This window comes from Rhinoderma darwinii, chromosome 8, assembly GCF_050947455.1.
Source record: "Rhinoderma darwinii isolate aRhiDar2 chromosome 8, aRhiDar2.hap1, whole genome shotgun sequence".
NCBI lineage: Eukaryota > Metazoa > Chordata > Amphibia > Anura > Rhinodermatidae > Rhinoderma > Rhinoderma darwinii.
The window spans coordinates 95182559-95199202 of NC_134694.1; the positions used below are offsets into that span (position 1 = coordinate 95182559).

General features: G+C 44.4%; 1 protein-coding gene across 5 annotated transcripts in view; it reads right to left on the reverse strand.

Moving 5' to 3' along the window:
- The window catches only part of LOC142659622 (integrator complex subunit 6-like), a 51486-nt gene extending 38375 nt beyond the window's left edge, over window positions 1-13111 (reverse strand). For 4 of the 5 annotated variants that reach the window (XR_012850354.1, XR_012850353.1, XM_075835931.1 and 1 more), the window contains exons 1-2: window positions 12763-13111; window positions 12561-12638 (exon numbers count right to left, since the gene is read on the reverse strand). Coding sequence is in view for 2 of the 5 variants with exons in the window: in XM_075835931.1 (XP_075692046.1) it covers window positions 12561-12638; window positions 12763-12873 (189 nt within the window). In the remaining 3 variants the exon portion in view is untranslated. Of the gene's footprint in view, window positions 1-8108; window positions 8201-12560; window positions 12641-12762 lie in introns of those variants that run through there. The other variant, XM_075835932.1, reaches the window with a different exon arrangement.
- Between the last annotated feature and the right edge of the window lie 3533 nt (window positions 13112-16644).

Consider the following 16644-nt stretch of genomic DNA (forward strand, 5'->3'; position numbering starts at 1 on the left):
TGGTTTTGGCACCGATTTCCCCGTGGCGAGTGTTGACGCAACACGTCATAGCTGGAGGCCGAGTGTACAAAGACCGGCGTGGACCAGGGAAGTGTTGCCATGGCAGCACCTGGGGTAGTGAGTATATTATTTGTCTTATTTTAATCTTGCTTGTAAACCCTTTCAGCATCAGGAATGGACTTGCTGCGGAATTAAAAATTTGCACCTCCGCTTGATTTCTGCATAGAAAATGTCCACAGCACGTTGAGGAGATTTGTTCAAATCTCATCCGCTTTGTATTGCGCTGTGGATTTTCCGTTCACAAATCCACAGCAAACACGCTACATGTGAACATCGCCTTACTCTCCTTGGGAATAGGATTTACAAAAATCTCCATGTGTGAACTCCGCTCACTTCAATGGTAAGAGACAGGATATGCACGGGCCATTTCTCCAGCCCCTCTTCTCGGGATCATTGGGGTCCCAGCAACGACAACCTCAGCAATTACACCCTAATGAAGCCATTAAGGTTACTAAAAAATTAAAAACAAAACCTTGATTAAAACAATAGCCTCCCCAAAAAATAATAAATCTAGCTTGGCTCGAATGCTGCAATTACACCAGCAGCAGCACAAAGGGCAAAACAAGTAACACTTCTTTCCACTGAAGGGCAAGCAACCAATATTTCGAGACTCAACGCATTTGTAAACAATAATTTGTTTTACTAGCTAGATATTAATTGTCCAGACAGGAACAGTCATTAACATTCTTCCTGAAAAATGGCAAGAGTTATAAAAGTCTATACAGCTTTGTGAAATGGCACACGGCATCCGAAAAACAAACTGGTGCAACATTCAATTAGTGTCAATGGTCCAAAGCCATATGAAATAAAAGCATATTGACATTTACAAAGATCATCACTTGTGCTGACATTTTTATCCTGTGTCATTACCACATGGAAAAACTGGAAACAAGTCCAGAGAGAGGAGAACGAAAAATCCCGAAAGGAAAATATTCTTGTCAGCTTTGTGAAATACACGCTTATAAGACGATTCCAATTATCGGATGTATCACACGAACATTGGCTGGTGTATACCAGATGTCAGACACCACCTAAGCCCTCATTCACACTTGGTGGTGCCGAGAACTGCATCACTGCTACATACAAACCCAACAATGAAAAAACAAAAACGTTTGTCTGTAAAAGCAGCTTTAGCTGTGAAAATGGAGGAACTTTGTCTACAACAGTCTATTGATGCTGCAATTTTCACCCAGTGAAGAGAACAGAAAAAAAACAATTCCCAAAACATATACGCTGAAAAGGTTTGGAAATCTGAAGCCTAATAGAAATCCAGGAGGTAAATACATTTCAATGCAGGCAATAAACAATGCTGCATGTATCATTTGACCAGTAATTTTCTCAAAAAGTGACAAAAATGTACATACCGATCACCTATGTGACAAGCACGCCTAGGGAAAAAAAAGTAATCAGATTCATGACCTTAAAAAGGTGCCCATAGACATTAGAGGAACATCGGCCAAACCTGAAGAATTCAACAAGCCCAATCCTTTGGTTTCCCGATGCCTGGCGGTGGCTTATTCCTCTCAACTCATTTACACATGACCACTCAGCATCATGTGTTTGGGAGGTTGTCCTGACAGCTAATGTGCATGGTCACCTTAAAGGAAACCGGTCAATGACTTTATGCTGCCCTGAGGGCAGCATAAAGTAGTGACAGACACGTTGATTTCAGCAGACCGTCACTTCCAGCATATTCACGAGCTGCCTGGCCAGCCGCGGCTGATTCACAGCTTTCTCTGTATCATTGTGCATAGGGAGAAAGCTGTCAGTCATTGATTGAGAGGGCAGCATAAAATGACTGACAAGTTCCTTTTAAGGCTGCAGTCACACTCTGCAGATATTGTTGCAGAAATATTTGCAACTAAAAACCAGTTTCAATCATCTGAATGCGACTGTTTCTGCAGCAGGTGCATGGATTTCTTCACGTTCCATCCAGATGAATAACTGATATTTTTCGTCGCTGACAAGTTCTAAAATCTGCCGGGTGGCACTGCACCCTAAAGTAACGTTCACACGTAGCGTAAAAATACCGCAGAATATCCGTACGGCGATGCCGCTGTGTATTACAGTAGCAGCAAGTGGAGAAGAATTCAACAAATCTCATACACAGGCTGCGTAAAAAAAAAAAAACGCAAAAAAAGTAGTTCAGAAATTGACCCGCGGTGTGGATTCTCAATCTGCAGAATGTCAATTTCTCTGCTAAAATGCTGTCAGAAAAGACAGTCAGAAATCCTGCACGGTTTACGCTATGTGTGAACTTGGCCTATATCTTCATGAGATGGACACGGCTTCACTGGTTTTCACCTAGAACGACCTGATCTGAAGTGAACATTTAAAAGTCAGCCGAAAGAAAACCAAGACAGAAAAACTAAATTTTGATTAAAGGACAATGCTTACATTTATTATGGAAGAGAAGATCACGTTACCACTGAAATGTCTTATGGCTCACCCACCAATTATCAGTCATTATTTCCAGTGAACTGTTCATGCGAGATATCCCAAAACATCCTTACCATAAAGCAGTTCTGCAAAGTGGATGGCCTGAAAACAACGCCACAGCGACGTCCTTCTAAAGGCAAAAAAGCAGTCAGGACTGCTAAACTATTAGGGTATGTTCACACGGCCTATTTACGGACGTAATTTGGGCGTTTTATCCCCCGAATTACGTCCGAAATTACGGCTTGAAAGCGTTGACAAACATCTGCCCATTGAAAGCAATGGGCTGACGTTTGTCTGTTCACACGAGGCGTATATTTACGCGCCGCTGTCAAAAGACGGTGCGTAAATAGACGCCCGCGCCAAAGAAGTGTCAGGTCACTTCTTCAGACGTAAATGGAGCCGTTTTCCATGGACTCCATGGAAAACCAGCTCCAGTTACGTCCGTAATGGACGCGGCGTTCAAGCGCCTGCACATGCCGTTACGGCTGAAATGACGGGGCTGTTTTCTCCTGGAAACAGCCCCGTCATTTCGGCCGTTACGGACGCTGCCGTGTGAACATACCCTTAAGGTTACGTAACTCCAAAAAAGACCTGTCAGCAGGTGCCACACAATATTTGTCAAAAAAATATGTCAATTGACTCAATTTACAGTAAATGCCTCTGTTGTACCACAGAATGCCTGAAGACGACTTACAAAAAAAGCGGCCAATTACTTGAGGATTTTGCCACCGAAACTTCCAGGGTACCCGCACACTTAACATATTTTTTTGTGGATTTTTCCCGCAACAAATCGTTGAAGATTTTCCCCCTTCTACACTGAAAGGGGTTAAATCTGCAGTGGACATCTAGAAGAAATGAACACAATGTGAATTTGAAAATATGCTCAGATTTCTGTGCGGATTTCAGCAGCATGCGGGTGATACGTGTTTAACCCTAGACTTGTAAATATATGTTTTTGCTAAATGTATCGTATACAGTCAAACAAAAACAACAACAAACATAATATAGAAATGCAAAAGTAAAATCTTGGGTATTGGAACCCCCCCATATTTTATTTCACTTCATCACACACCTGCATCAAAATCCAACAGGAGACCATGTAAATGTTTATATGTACGATTTAGGCCTTTTTCACACGAACGTGTCCATTTTGCACGCGTAAAAAAACGCAGCGGTTTTCTTGCGTTGCAGTTCCGTGTGACATCCGTGTACGGTGCGCCTCTGCGTTTTTTTACACGCGTATGTCATCCGTATCTCACGCAGTTTTTTTTACGTCGGCAAAATAAACTGAAAGAGGTGTTTTTCATTTTCTCATCATTTCTTTAGCAACTGTTGCGTGAATCACAGACAGCACACGGATGTGCGTCCGTGTGCTGTCCGTGATTTTCACGCACCCATTGACTTCAATGGGAGCGTGATGTGCAAAAAATGCACAAGTATAGGACATGCAGTGAGTTTCACACCACGGAGACACGCTGCGTGAAAAACACTGAATGTCCCCATTGAATTGCTAAGGTCCGTGCGACGGCCGTTTTTTTCACGTGTGTAACAGACGTTAAATACGCTCGTGTGAATAAGGCCTTACACTCCCCTCTCCCGAGGTGTGACTGGTGTTCAGTCTACGCTGCAGGAAACGGGAACAGGGAGATTTATCAAAACTAGCACAAGAATGGAAACACACATGCAGTTTATGAAGTTTTTTTGTGAGAAGACATGTTAGTGTCTTTATACTTTTCCTTCTTAACCACTTCAAGACATCTGCCGTATACGGCGCACATCAGGTGGGGGGGGGGGCAAGGAGCGGGCTCACGGGCTGAAAACACGTGATAAGAAAGGCGCATGTACCTCAAAATGGTACCAATAGAAACTAAAACATAGCCCCGCAAAAAATAAGCCTTCATACTGCTGAATTGCCGGAAAAATAAGAAAGTTATGGCTCTCAGAATATGGCAACAAAACTAAAAAATTTTAACAACCAGGTTTTTCCCTTGTAATAGTAAAACATGAAAAAAACGATATCAATTTGTAATCACCGTAATTGTTTTAACCCGTAGAATAAAGTTAACACGCCGTTTTTACCGCACTGTGAACGCCATAGAAACAATACTTCCCAAAAGATTGAGGAATCGCTCTTTTTCCAGTTTCCCACCACTTTATATGGTACAATAAATGGTGATGTGAAAATCTACAACGCGTCATGCAAAAAACAAAGCCCTCGTACGGCAATATTGATGGAAACATTTTATAAAAGTTATGGCTTTTGGAAGGTGGGAGGGACGGACAAAAGTGAAAATCCGAAAAATGACTGCGGCGGGAAAGGGAAGGAAGGACTCTTTGTGCCTCAAAAAACATCACATGTAGGAAGTTCTGCAGCAGTAGCAGCAAAGTGGATGAGATTTAGCAAATCTAATGCACACGCTGCAGAAAAAATAAAATCTATAGCGAAAACATTCATAAATTGACCTGCGGTGCGAAATTTAAATCCGCAGAATGTCAATTTACTCCGCGTATCCGTTGCTTTTCCCCATTGAATTCAATTGGGATGTAAAACCCACAACAAATAGCCAAGAATGTGACTTTTGGGGCGGAAACGCTGTGGTTTCGCCACAAAAATCTCAAATGAGAAACCAAGCTTTTTTTTTTTTTTTATTTCAAATGAATAAAAAAAAGCTTATACGGCTGTTGTCAAAGCGATGTGTTGCACTGTACCAAGTAAAGCCCGGACTCCTGGGATGACAATTCTTCCCATGTGGCTCCTGCAGCCAATCACAGGGTGCAGCGTCATCACTGGAGGCCGGGCTGTACTCAAAACAGAAGAAAGCGTTGCTATAACAATGGAGAACGGGGTAAGTAAACTTTTGTTGTTTTTTTTTACCACTGACTTTCGCAGCGGAGATTCCACCCAAAAACCTGCACCACAATTTGGTGCATTTTTTCGGGCGGAGATTCCTTGCGGGTTCTTAGTCGTATACTCTGCGTAGTTTTATGAAGAGTATGCGATCCGTTGCAACCCAGCCTTCAAATACGCTTTTAACCCCTTAGAACCGCAGAGTTTTTATCCTTCCTGCCTTAATTTTTTTTTTTTCCCATCATCATCGCTGTATTAGGGCTTGTTTACTGCAAGACGTGGGTTTTTTTTAATGTTTGTTTTTTAATGGCACCATTTATTGTACCATATAAATGTATTTAGAAACTTTAAAAACAAAATTTAGTGGGGTAGAAATGAAAAGAAAAAAAAAAGAACACTAATTCCGCCATCGGTTTTTTTGGGAGGCGACACAAAAAACGCCACTGAAATCACAAGCAAACGCTGTGTGTGAACCCGGCCTTCTAGAAATGTGGAGCTGCCGTGCATAGATTGCAGCTCCTTGAATGGAAACCGCTGTTTTTTTTCTATTGGTTGCTATGGGCAACTGCTCCACTTTTTCCTTGCAGTTTTAATACATTTTCCCAGCTGTCCTGTTTGAGACTTGTAGTTCCAGGGGTTATTCAGAGCTCTAGGAAGGCCGGATACAACCCCAGTGTGAGCTGTGAGCGGAGCTATATTGTCTGTGTCCCAGCTTTCCAAGAAACACAGAAATCAGCTGAACTTTAAACAACTTCTGGTCACCTCTGAAGTCTTACTCAGCTAGAACCCGGAGGTGCAGAGATGGTTGTATAACCTAACCTGTTCTGCCAGGTGACACCCTGATCAACAGCAGCCAATGCCATGACCCACCCTGTCCGCTGTATAAAGAAATCCTCCCTCCACTAGACATTACAGGATCCAGTAGACTGCAGGCAGCTCATGTCAAACTCCGCTAGTCTGAAAAACAAATGCTCTGTGTGAATGGGCGTCCAAACAGCCGGTCATCCATGCTTTGGTGACCAGCTGACTAGTGTCGTGCATGAGCGGGGTGAATGTCAGAGCACGCAATAAGCGCTTGCCGGCCATTAGGTGTTCTAATTCAATAGTTAGTGTGACCCCTGATGATGCACCCTGCAAACTAGGGGTGCCGAAACGCGTAGGGACGCAATTTTACTGGCATGGATGACCAGATGTTTATATCATAAATTAACAAGGGGGAGAAACACGTTGGCATTTGAGGTGCACATAGCTGTGTGTTACCTTTTCTGCACCCCGTCTGGTCGCTGTGCTAACGCCTGAAGAGTTGTTTGGCTATCAAGCCTTCTTTTAGTGTTTGATTACCATAATAAAATTCAAGTTTTAATCGTTCATACAGGCAGTGATATTTTCTAATTTAAAGTGAACGCATAACCTATTTCTATCAGTGCAACGGCTAGTTGCGTAGTGTAATTTCCACCCAGTTAACACCGTAAATGCTGCGGTCAATCGCGACCGCAGCATTTACATTTTTAGAATGTGGGGTAGGCCCCCTCCGATAGGGGGGTGTCAATGGTCATATTGGCAGACTGGGGACCTAATGAAGGCCCCCAGGTCTGCCACCTTTGTACTCCTTTGAAGCCCTCCCTCTGGCACATTAGTATTGCAGTATATCAGATCGCTGCTTCAAGCCTCCTAGGCGGGACTAATAATAAAAAAATAAAAAAAGTAAAAAAACAGTTACATCAGGGGGGTTTTTTTATGTTCCCCAAAAAAAATGTAAATATTAAAAAAAACAAAAAACTTTTCCCATTTATTCCCTGAAGCAATGTTAAAATGTTTTTTTTTAAAAAGTTAACATAATTGATATCACCGCCACCGTAAAAGTCCAAACTATTACAATATAGCGTTGTTTAACCCACTCTGTGAACGCCGTAAAATATATATATACAAACACACACAAGTCCTTCTCAATAAATTAGAATATCAATAAGTTAATTTCAGTAATTCAATTAAAAAAGTGAAACTCAAATATGCTGCTTTCATTTTCCAGCAGGACTTATAACCACAGTATCACTGCACTTGATTGGCCAGAAAACTCATCTGACCTAAACCCCATAGAGAATCTAAAGGGTATTGTCAAGAGGAAGATGAGACATCAGATCCAACAATGCAGACGAGCTGAAGGCCGCTATCAAAGCAACCTGGGCTTCCATAACACCTCAGCAGTGCCACAGGCTGATCACCTCCATGCCACGCCGCAGTGATAACACCTCAGCAGTGCCACAGGCTGATCGCCTCCATGCCACGCCACATTGATAACACCTCAGCAGTGCCACAGGCTGATCACCTCCATGCCACGCCGCATTGATAACACCTCAGCAGTGCCACAGGCTGATCACCTCCATGCCACGCCGCATTGATAACACCTCAGCAGTGCCACAGGCTGATCACCTCCATGCCACGCCGCATTGATAACACCTCAGCAGTGCCACAGACTGATCACCTCCATGCCACGCCGCATTGATAACACCTCAGCAGTGCCACAGACTGATCACCTCCATGCCACGCCGCATTGATGCAGTAATTCATGCAAAAGGAGCCCCGACCAAGTATTGAGGGCAGATACTGGACATACTTTTCAGTAGGACAACATTTCGGTATTAAAAATCATTTTTGAAATTGGGCTTATATAATATTCTAATTTTCTGAGACACTAAATTTGTGGTTTTCATTAACTGTAAAGCCCCATGCATACGAATGTACTTTTGCAGCCGTAATTCACCTGCAAATCTTCGGGTGAATTGCGGCCCCATTCATTCCAATGGTCCTATGCACACGGCTGTCATTTCCAAGGTCCGTGCACGTCCCAGGAGCCTGGACCGCAAAGAGATAGGACACGTCTTATTACGGGAGGTCCAGGCTTATTACAAAGGCCCAGGCGGGTGGTGTTTTGTGATCCAGGCTCATAGAAATTAATGGACGGCCTTAGCCATAATCATCAACATTAAAATAAACAAAGTGCTGGAAATAGTTCACTCTGTGTGTAAAGTGATTAAAATGTCGCATGTAGTATTAACAAAAACTACAGCTCGTCCAGCAAAATATAAGCCCTCACACCGCTAAATTGACGGAAAAATAAAAAAGTTATGGCTCTCAGAACATAGCTACACAAAACATTTTTTTTTTTTGCAAATAGTTTTTTTTCTCTCTAAGGCCCCATGCACACGACCGTAAAAACTCCCGTAATTACGGCCCGTAATTATGGGCCCATAGACTTCTATTGGCCACGGGTACCTCCCTGTATGCTTACAGGAAGTCGCCGGTGCCATTGAAAAAGATAGAACATGTCCTATTTCAGGCCGTAATTACGGCACGGGCAGCCCATAGAAGTCTATGGGGCTCCCGTAATTACGGGTGACTACGTGTGTGCACCTGTAATTACGGGTGCGTTGCTAGGCGACGTCAGTAAATAGTCACTGTCCAGGGTGCTGAAAGAGTTAAACGATCGGCAGTAACTGTTTCAGCACCCTGGACAGTGACTACCGATCAGAGTAAAAATAAAGCTGTGAGAAAAAAAAATAAAAGAAGACGTTCATACTTACCCAGAACTCCCTGCTTCTTCCTCCAGTCCGGCCTCATGGGATGACGTTACAGCCAATGTGACCACTGCAGCCAATCACTGGCTGCAGCAGTCACATGGACTGCCGCGTCATCCAGGGAGGTCGGACTGTATGTCAAGGGACGCGTCACCAAGACAACGGCCGGGTAAGTATGAATTTCTTTTACTTTTATTACGGATAGGGCTGTCCCTTCTCTCTATCCTGCACTGATAGACCGAAGGGGCTGCCGATTAGTGCAGTGCAATTTTGCAGCCAAAAACGTGCCCGTAAATACGGGTGTTAAACGGGTGACACCGGATCCGTAAATACTGGTCGAATACGTGTGACCAAGGACCCGTATTTACGGGTGGACAAAAACACGGTCGTGTGCATGAGCCCTAAAAGTGGTAAAACAAAAGAAAACAAATTTGGAATCGACATAATCATATCAACCTGTAGAATAGGGTGAATATGTTGTTTTTACTGCCCGATGGATGCCATAAAGACAAAACCCCCCAAAAAATGGCTTAATTACTGTTTTTTGCTCATTTCACCCCACAAGTATTTTTTTTTCAGCTTCCCAGTACATTATGCGGTGCAAGAAAGGTGCCATGAAAAACTACAACTTGTCCCACAAAGAATAAGCCCTCATACAGCTATGTCGACGGAAAAATAAAAAAGTTATGGCTTTTGGAAGGCAGGGAGGAAAAACCAATAATGGAAAAACTCAAATTGGCCTGGTCAATAAGGGGTTAAAAAGTGATGCATCGGGTGCCATTCAAAAGCACATGCTGTAATCGGATTACTGTGTCTCACCTCCATAGACAGATCAGCAGTCCTCCCTATTCTAAAGGTGGCCATACACCTTCGATAGCAACCGACCGCTATTACTCCTGACCTCCTCCATACACATGCGTGCTCGGGTCAGCTGAGCGTTAATATGTTCTCAATGGGGAGATGAGAATTAGCCGCTGTCAAACTCTGCTGGCGGCGGCTTATCCCCCTTCAGAACAAAGGCCCAGGTGGGTTGAAATTTGGTATAGCCAACCTGGTTTTTTTCCTCAACATCTGCTGAACACCGAATACACATTAGATGGTCCATCAGCTGACGTTAGTCTAATGCGCATGGCCACCTATAGGATACATTCCTGTCTTTGACATCAAATCTTAGGAAAGGACTAGGAACAAGAAATACGAGGGTTAAATGGCCACTAACTTTCCAAACAACTTATGCTGATCTAATAGTATGCCTGATATAGATTAAATGTTAACAAAGTAAATTACAAAGTTTGTTTTATCCATGCAAATTCTGTGTGAAGTTACTGCCACTAGGTGTCGCCCTTCCTTTACTCTGCTGTCCACCTCATTGTCAAGCAAAATCTGTCCCTCGTTACAGAGCAGAGGTAGGGGTGTGTCCCTTCACTGCCTGCCAATAGAAGTCTACGGAGAGGAGAAAGGAGGAGGGGCAGGAGCAGAGCGAGACACTGTCCATAGAGGTCTATGAGTAAGGGAGCAGAAAGACGAGACAGAGGCTGCTGGTAAGATTAATATGTCACATTAGTGCCGGATTCTCAGCTACACTGCTCATTACTGCTGTATAATCTCCTCCATGCTGCTGCAGCTTCTATATAGGTGATAGAGATAGGAGAGCAGGACTCTCCTCTTCTGTGTGCTGTGACTAGTAGACATGATAGCAGTTAGGCCCCACCCACTAGCTCAGTGACAATTGAGAATTAGGCTGGGTTCACATGAGAATGTTACGTCCGTAATGGACGGAACGTATTTCGGCCGCAAGTCCCGGACCGAACACACTGCAGGGAGCCGGGCTCCTAGCATCATAGTTATGTACGAGGCTAGGAGTCCCTGCCTCTCTGCTGGACAACTGTCCCGTACTGTAATCATGTTTTAAGTACGGGACAGTAGTTCCACGGAGAGGCAGGGATTCCTAGCGTCGTACATAACTATGATGCTAGGAGCTCGGCTCCCTGCACTGTGTTCGGTCCGGGACTTGCGGCCGAAATATGTTCCGTTCTTTACGGACCGAACATGCTCGTGTGAACCCAGCCTTAGAGCCTGCAGAGTGGAAGACTGCTAAAAAATAAATAAATAATAAAATGGCCAGATACAGTCTTATTCCTCATGTACACACACATGACAACTTATTCTGAAAAGTCATCTGAAAAGTTAGGTATGCTTTAAAGGCTATGGAAACTTTTTTTTTTTTATGTAACGTATATTTTAGTATACCAAGCACTTTTCTAATATAGTTTTATTAAAAATTTTGCTTTGTTTCGGTTCTGCAGCTTCTATGTACCCACTGTACATTGAAGCTGCAGAACAACGTTGTGAGCCGAATCCATCAGTGCGTTGAAAAGACCAGCAGCCGCTGTGTCCGACACCTCATCTAACCCAATACTAATAAAAGATTAAATACATAATTACATAAAGCCAGAGTCAGCAGGGATCAAAGAGGGGGGGAGGGGCGGCGCGACTTAACTTTATAGAGGGTCGCCCCTCTATATGTGCCAGAATGGAAAGCCGCTCTGGCTGACCTAGTGCGCCCATGCATTACATAGATGGCGATTTATTTAAGTGGCCGGCATTTAATGCAATATTTCTCCTGCAGAGGAAAATTCTCTCTCAAGAGGTAGTGTTTGCGACACAACCACTTTAAAATGAATTACAAGTTATACTGATCTATTCCCACAAAGCTATAGATCTACTCAGCTCCTCCTGCTCTATAACACGCGCCTGCGGGGTGATCAGTAGGACAGCCACGTTAATACATTTGGGATTTTAGGGAGTAATGTTGAGCGGTCAATGCTGCTTGTTTGAACTAAAAGTATTTTCTGTAAACTTAGTGAGGCAGATTTATTAAAACTGGTGCAAAGGAAAAGTGAAATTGTTTCCCATGACAACCAATCAGCTTCCTGCTTTTATTTTTCCAAAGGACACCTGCAAAGCGAAAGGTAGAATCTGATTGGTTGATCTGGGCAACTACCCCACTTTCCCTCCGTTGGTTAATTGTGAATACCCTATCAGAATCTCTGGTACTCATCCACTTCTTTGCATTACTGTTAGGCAATATTATATGAACTTCCTGTACCCTGCTGAGGGACGTGACAGCCAGTGTATGACCACAATATAACTGCGCCGGGGTCACGAGGACGCAGAGGTGACAAGAGAACAGGTCTCCGCGCCAGCCTCTGTATTATTGATTACCTTGCCAATCACCGCTCAGCGAAGCTAAACAGGAAGGGGCGTGTCCGGGAGTCACCCTCCACCAGTCAGAAAAATACACTGGTGACGTCACTTCGCCCCTCCCCTCCAGTACTCTCCTCCCCACCTCCATCTCAAGCGCTTCAGACCCATACAAAAGCAAGATGTCCGCCATCTTCACTGGCTGCGACCCGGCTACTCCCGCCGAAATACCCCCTCCCTACTCACCCCCGCCCGCCTCAGTCTGCGAGGGCTCCCCCCGCCCCGGCGCTGGTGTCTACTTTAGGTCAAGTCCCTGTCGAAGGGCAGTTTTTTTTTTAAAGGCGGCCTAACATGCCCCCTGCAACAAACCGCCACGGAGTCGGGTGGCAGTGGGGAACAGGGAAGGGAGGGGGAGCAGCCGTAAATGCGTTTACCTTGATGCAGTATGGAGGCTCGTCATATGTAACCAGCATGTACCTGTCGCCCCTACTAGCCGGATCCCGGGCACGCAGCTGCGGGGACACAAACACAATAAGGGGGAGTCAATAGCAGAGAATAGTCAACAAGCCAAATATTCTACACACATTACACCCCATCATAGTCTCTCCTCAGCGCCTGAGGAATAAGTACTGTTACCTTCATAAATATCTCAACCGCGCCTTTGGCAATATCCAAATACGACGTCCCCAAATACGTCCGCTGGTTCATAGAGGCGGACGTGTCTATGAGGAACAGTAAAATAGGCATTTTTAGCGCATGCTAGGCGGTAACCCCACCGAAGCGCCAGCCTAATGCTGCCGTTTATAGCCCACTGGGTCGCTGCTCATCTATAGTTCGCTGTCTATATTGAGTTATTTTGGGGGTTAGGGGTATTGCCCCCTCTCTGTGGTGTTATGGGTCCCCGGCCGCAGGACGGCCCTCCGCCCCGTGTACTGCTCACTTGAGCTCTGAGTCTCTTAACCGTGTTCACTGATAGATAACTTCTCTTCCTAAACCCTCAGCAGCGTACCATGTGACTGCCCACCACCTCATTGGCTGGCCGCGGTTTACATATTAATGAGCAGTTCTTTCTAAAACCATACCAGGACATCACGTGGTCCCGCGCCGTCCCATTGGCTGGCAGGTCGTTTACATAAATGAATATTCATAACTTGGGTTCGGCCTTTTGCAGAAGCCGCTTTGTGTTGTGGGAGTTGTAGTCTGTCAGGGCTTTTGTCGGTGTCCATTTTTGGGGCTGTGTATGCAGTGTGGGCATGATGTGTCGCTGTGTGGGTATAGGACTGGTCATGTTCCTCCCGTAGGAATGTATTTTTAACAATGCTCAGTAGCATTTCTGTAAAGGAGGAGGAGGGGGCGTTTACAGTTGGTTGTAAATAGAGATTTAATAGTCTCCTTATCAAAAACGTCAAGGACGAGGAGGCTACTGAATGTGAAGGGATTTGGTGGGGCCTTACATTGCTCCATGGTAAAGTAGTACTAGTGCATATGCAGAGTGTGACTATGGCTGCCACTTTCTTGTGTGGGCACATTCTTTAGCTAGATTTGGTGGCATATAGCCCTACATCTTACCAGGGTGTTTATATAACTCCTACATCAATGTTACACTTCTATGAAATGTGCTGAATATTAGGGACCATGTCTGCAGGTGGTATTGTTTAGATGCGGTCTATGTATGAGATAATAGAGACACTTTCGACCAGTCTCAGTGCCGATTTAAAACATAGCAACTACAATGCCCACATTAATGCCAGCTACAGTGGCCATACAATGCATTACATCTCTGAGCAGCATGGGGGTGGGGTATTGATGTGCCCCGCCCCCTCAGGGAAAGCAGCAGCTCCGGGGGCGCCTTCCTCCACTGGTCCTTGCTGTATCCTGTCCATATAGGTATCTGTTAGGGCAGGTAAGTGAACAACCACCACCCCTTAGAAAACTTTTCCAACAAATGGCTTTAGCCCATAGACAATAATGGGGTGCCCACGCTTCCTGGATAGGCTGGGGTCCCAGCGCTAAGACTTCACCGATCTAACTTTATAACATACCCAGTGAATACACCATAAAAGTCAAATGTTGAAAAATCCCTTTAAATTGGTCATAGACGTGAGCTATCTACCCTGGCTCCACTTTAAGCATGCCTATATGGGTCAGCCAAACCGGCATGTTAGTTTTGTAGACAAAAATATATAACACCCGTGGTCTCTGGTGCCATCTTTTACAGGGAAACAAAACAGCCAACCTGTACCATCCTTGTTTTCCCCAATGGGAGACATGGCGGCCCGTCCGGTTAATCCTGCTATCGGCGGGTACAGTGGAAAATTGGTAACTATCCCCATTATGTAATGCCTATGGCAAGCAATACTTTGGCCTGCATCTATAGAGCTGTATGTAAAGTGCATGGAAATAAGCAAGCCCTGCCTGCTGGCACTATGCCCTCCTGCGTGGTTTGAGGTGCACGTCTTTTCTTCCTCCAGTAGAAGACACATTGGGGCAGATTTACTACTGTGTCTAAAAATCCCAAACGCAATTTAGCACATTTCATTTTAGACAAATTTACTACCAGGTGTTTGCGCCTCACAAGACATTTTTTTTATAAAGAGTCCAAAAAAAAAGGGACATGGCTTTAAATACAGCAAAGTGCGCTAAACGAAGACTAAGCCAACCAAGGGTTGGTATAAGGAACAGAAAAGTGTCTACAAGATGCACCAAATTTATCATACAGGAGGCAACAATGTCATAAATTTGGCTCATCTTCAAACTGCCTGGTCTACGTTTATGATGTCTAAGGCTGGGTTCACACGACCACATTAACGTCCGTAATGGACAGACGTATTTCGGCCGGAAGTCCCGGACCGAACTCAGTGCAGGGAGCCGGGCTCCTAGCATCATAGTTATATACGATGATAGGAGTCCCTGCCTCTCTGCAGGACAACTGTCCCGTACAGTAATCATGTTTTCAGTACGGGACAGTAGTTCCACGGAGAGGCAGGGACTCCTAGCATCGTACATAACTATGATGCTAGGAGCCCGGCTCCCTGCACTGAGTTCGGTCCAGGACTTCCGGCCGAAATACATCCGTCCATTACGGACGTTAATGTGCTCGTGTGAACCCAACCTAAATCTTAGGTTAGTAAATCTGCCCCAGTGTCTTAAATTTAGAGAGTTTAGAATTAGACTACAGCCACAAAATTTATGACAGTGGCTCATGCTGGATGATAAATGTCGCGCAGGTTTGGACACATTTGTCTAACTTTATATCACCTATTGGTTGGCGAAATTTGGTCTAATTTATTTGTGGCAAAATTTTGGCGGATCTTAATCTACTCCCCTTCTTCTGATAAGCCATGCCACTCTTGTTAGACTAATCAAAAACATGTTCTTTTTGGCACATTTCCTGAATAAATTTGTCTAAAAAGATTTGCGCCAAAAAGAAGGTGCAACTTAGGCCAGAATTCTGGCCAACACCAATAGTAAATCTTCCCCATTGCAGCACATTGATGAATGCCTACAGAAAAACTAGTGTACCACATGGCTGTTAGGCAACACAGCACACATTCCTGAACAATGCCATAGAAGTGTTGGGAAACCTCTCACATGCACAAACTATAAAGTGCAATAAAAGTAAAGGAAGATCAATGTTGCACTTAGGCCCTGTTCACACAGAGTTTTTTGCAGGCAGAAAAAAATCGGCCTCAGAATTCCATTAGCAATTTGGAGGCGGATTTTGGACTGCCTGCATTTTTTTTCTGAGTTTTTCGCCCTCGGCCATTGATAAATATGACACAGGGTGTCACTAGACCGATCTCAGAAGTCTCATGTCAGTGACCACTCTCATATCTTGTAGTTAGTAAATTCTGGTGAATTCTTGGCCACGAGCTTTATGTTCACATCTCTCAATGAACGAAACAGAAAGGAGTGGCTGGGAGAGTTTATTGTGTGCCCTGTTTTTTGTTGCATTTTAAGGATAGCTTTGCCAAAAACGTAAAGGTGTCTGAACTGAAGTTTTCCACATAATTATTTTCCCCCTAAAATCTGCAGAACTGTCCTTTAGGGTATGTTCACGTGCAGCAGATTTGTTGCAGGAATTTCTTTGTTCTAATATATATATATTTCTTTGTAAAATCTGAATGCGGTTTTAAAAATCCACGAACATGCCGCAGAAAAAGCCTTATACAGATGTAGGGAACAGATTTGCATTTACAGAACTTTCTGCTACAAATCTGCCACATGTGAACATCCCCTTAGGCCGGATTCACACGAGCGTGTTGGGTCCATGATATACGGACCGTATGTCAGCCGCATTTCCCGTAGTGGCACACGACCGTAGTGTTTTTCTGGTCCGCAAATTCCAGGACCGTGTTCCGTGAAATGTCCTCCGCAGTTCATCCGTATGTAATCCGCAAAATGCGGATAAAAAAAAAAAGCCTAGGTAAAACAGGATGACGACAGAACTCATTCCCGGTCGTCGCCTAGCAACACTTCCGCAAATCCGCAAACTGCGGTTGACACACGGAGGTGTAC